Source organism: Polyodon spathula, unplaced genomic scaffold (genome assembly GCF_017654505.1).
Source record: "Polyodon spathula isolate WHYD16114869_AA unplaced genomic scaffold, ASM1765450v1 scaffolds_495, whole genome shotgun sequence".
In the NCBI taxonomy this organism is placed as follows: Eukaryota; Metazoa; Chordata; class Actinopteri; order Acipenseriformes; family Polyodontidae; genus Polyodon; species Polyodon spathula.
Window position 1 is genome coordinate 5940 of NW_024471986.1, and position 2835 is coordinate 8774.

The 2835-nt window shown below is 35.1% G+C and overlaps 1 protein-coding gene across 1 annotated transcript; it reads right to left on the minus strand.

Annotated features, from left to right (window-relative positions):
* Positions 1-276: 276 nt before the first annotated feature.
* Positions 277-2155, minus strand: LOC121308170 (sulfotransferase 6B1-like). Its single transcript, XM_041240446.1, has 5 exons — positions 1907-2155; positions 1594-1720; positions 1391-1485; positions 892-1078; positions 277-758 (listed from the first exon to the last, which is right to left on the minus strand). Exons 1-5 carry the CDS (start codon positions 2138-2140, stop codon positions 640-642), a joined length of 762 nt encoding a protein of 253 aa, XP_041096380.1. The 5' UTR covers positions 2141-2155; the 3' UTR covers positions 277-639.
* Positions 2156-2835: the final 680 nt, after the last annotated feature.

A 2835-nucleotide genomic window follows, 5' to 3' on the forward strand; every position in this document is an offset into this window, starting at 1 on the left:
GAAAAACAATGATGGCCTGACATAACCTACTGATCACAACAAGCCAGGGATAAACATGCAATAAAATTAGCTGTACAGTTTTGTGTCACGTTCCTTTTTTTCTTTGAATTCTTAAAAGAATATGTGGGATGTTGTTAGTTTTCCTGTATACTATCCACACTTTAAAAACAGAAACATGGTTATTATTTTGTTTGTTTTACATAAGCTTCTTCATTGTATAATTAATAAGAAGCCTTTGTATTCCACTTATCAATAATAACAATTTGAATTCAGTAATTCTGTAGTTTGTAAATCTTTATTGTGTGCAATAATTTAACATCTAGTTATACACTAATGCTGTGTAAACAATAACCACTGAGCAGAGAAAACAAGTGTTCTGAAACATTCCAATAATTAAATAAATACATATTATTATTAAACAGAACATTTATACCTTTAATACAAATTTTTTTTTCATGTTGATTTAACAAAACAAAGTGAATCAAACTTGTTCCCAGCAAAAAGTACCATGACTTACAGATTTCACCCAGGAACAAGGGAGTCAGTTTTGACCAGAGATTACATTGGAAAATTCCTTACTATAGAATTGCACTTAATTTACATCATTAATACAGTAAGTGTTCCATTGCTCTTTCTGTTTTAACTCTCATATTCCACACGTCTTGCTAATTCACTGGAGTTGATTTTTTCCTTGAACAGCTCATCAAATCTAGCATTCTGCTTGGAAGTGAAATGATTTTTCCAGTCACCAACAGTACCTGAAAGACATAAAATGTTTGAATGTATTATTTGCACAAGTCAATGCATACCCTGTCTTTTTGGGCTTATTAATGCCCTCTCTTTTAGCATTACACTGCTTTAGTTTTAGTTCAGTGGTGATGAAACTCTTACCTTTCCTAAATATTAGCTTCTTGTTGGACGTCAGTACACAGACTGTGTGGTTTGGATTCACTTTCTCCTTTTCTGCCTTTTCTTTCATTTCACTGAAGGAAGATTTCTTTGAAATGTCTTTGATTTGATCTTCAGTGATGTTGATGCCCAAAAATGTGCTGATCTCCTTGACATACTTGGGAAGATCCTATGAAAAACATACAATTGATAGTTTAGTTTTACATTGAGGGAACAGCTAAAAGTATTGCTGTTAATGGATTGAATTAAACCCAGTGAAACAGCATGGAAAAGAAAAAAATCAGACCACCATGTTCAAATGAATCTAAATGATTTCTACAAATTTCCTAACATGCATCTGCTATGGAAAAGTACAACAGGGATTGTCCAGTTAACTTGATCCCTCAAAGTGATGTTTTAGTTGTTGATGATTTAGTTCAACCTTAATGTAAGACAATATCAAATGGATGATGTCCATGCCTGTGCTCCATTTTGAACTCACCTCCTTTAAGGACTCATAGTACAGAACAAGGACATTTTCATCAGTTTTACTCTTTTCCCAGCTGAGGACATGGTCAATCCAGGAACCGCACACAACTGCAATACAAATACACGCAAAGCAAATTATTGTACTGATTAAGATTTTTGCACTGATTAAGATTCTTCACATTTTTCCATCTCTATCTAAAGATGATTCTTATTTACCTTCTCCTTTCAAGAACATTTCCAAAAAGGTGGACCATTTCTCAATCTTGGGCAGATTGGGGTTCTGCTTGTAATAATGGTACAATGAAACAGCGGTGTCCTTAGGATTTCTGATCACATAAATCATCTGTAAACAAGAACGAGATAATAGCTTTAGTTTGTGTAATTCACGAGTTCAGACCTAATAATTTTAAGTTTGCGCAGCGTAATGATGAAAAGGAGTATCCTTTATTACTGCACGGCTGTGCTACTTTGCCATTATGATTTCATGTTCATGTTATAAGCAATAAACATAATGACTGTTTTCTATTACCTTGCATTTTTTTGTTTTGAACTGCACTGGGATCATCTCATAGTTGAGGTGTGTTGGGATGAGCCTCTTGTTGGGGAGGTTTCTCAGCTCATCGAATTTGGAGAGATCTCCGAACTCTAGAGGTGATGTCAGTGTCACTTTGCTAACCCCATTGTCTTCGCGTTGGCTGTGGTACAGATTCTTCATAATCTCTGTAAGCCAGTGCGTGCCTAGGAAGAGTTTCAAAAGACACATCAGTCAAGCAGTCTGTGTATACTGATCTACCTGTTTCTGACAGACCAGCTTTAAATAGTTACTAAGGTACATGGGAAGATATAAAATAATATTAAAATAAAACAATCACAAGGTTTGTGAATAGGGCCCGTAGTTCCATTTCTTATACTACTGTATGTATTGTGACATAATCTATAGCAATGCAGCAACCAGATTGGTTAGAAAGGCTGTGATGGAGTGTAGTATAGGGTTATAGGATGGCAAAGGTCTGTGTATGATAGAATGTCAGCTAGACTTGAAAGGACCAAGGCTGAAAGCTGATTGTGGCGTGACACTTTTGAGTTTCATCAGACATTCAACCACATGCCATTTCGCATTTTTCCATGCACATTTTAATTTATTGTAAGGAACTTGTTGTATTATTGATCTTGTTTCAGGAGAGGAAGCCATTTTGTTTACATACTTTATGAATTCACTTCTAACATTGCATGTTAGGGTCGTGTGTGAACTAAGTAAGTTGAGTTGCGTGGTAGAATGACAACATTTCTTAGTAAGCTGACCACAACCAATGCGAGGAAAGAGAATGTAATACGATGACTTTTCTTTGACTTTACAAAATCATTAGTGGGCTGAGTTCCGATTAAAATTGCTGTACAAGACAAACAAATTAAACAATGTCTTTAGTGAAAATGCCCTCTTCTTGTAAAGAACAAAAT

What these genes read in the sequence shown, in the direction of transcription:
- LOC121308170 (XM_041240446.1), bottom strand. Translation starts at nt 2,140, where the DNA reads ATGTGTCTTTTGAAACTCTTCCTAGGCACGCACTGGCTTACAGAGATT. An exon ending in ACTATGAGTCCTTAAAGGAG is followed by an intron (nt 1,079 to 1,390) that starts GTGAGTTCAAAA and finishes TGTTTTTCATAG; the next exon opens with GATCTTCCCAAGTATGTCAA. An exon ending in GAAGCTAATATTTAGGAAAG is followed by an intron (nt 759 to 891) that starts GTAAGAGTTTCA and finishes TATGTCTTTCAG; the next exon opens with GTACTGTTGGTGACTGGAAA.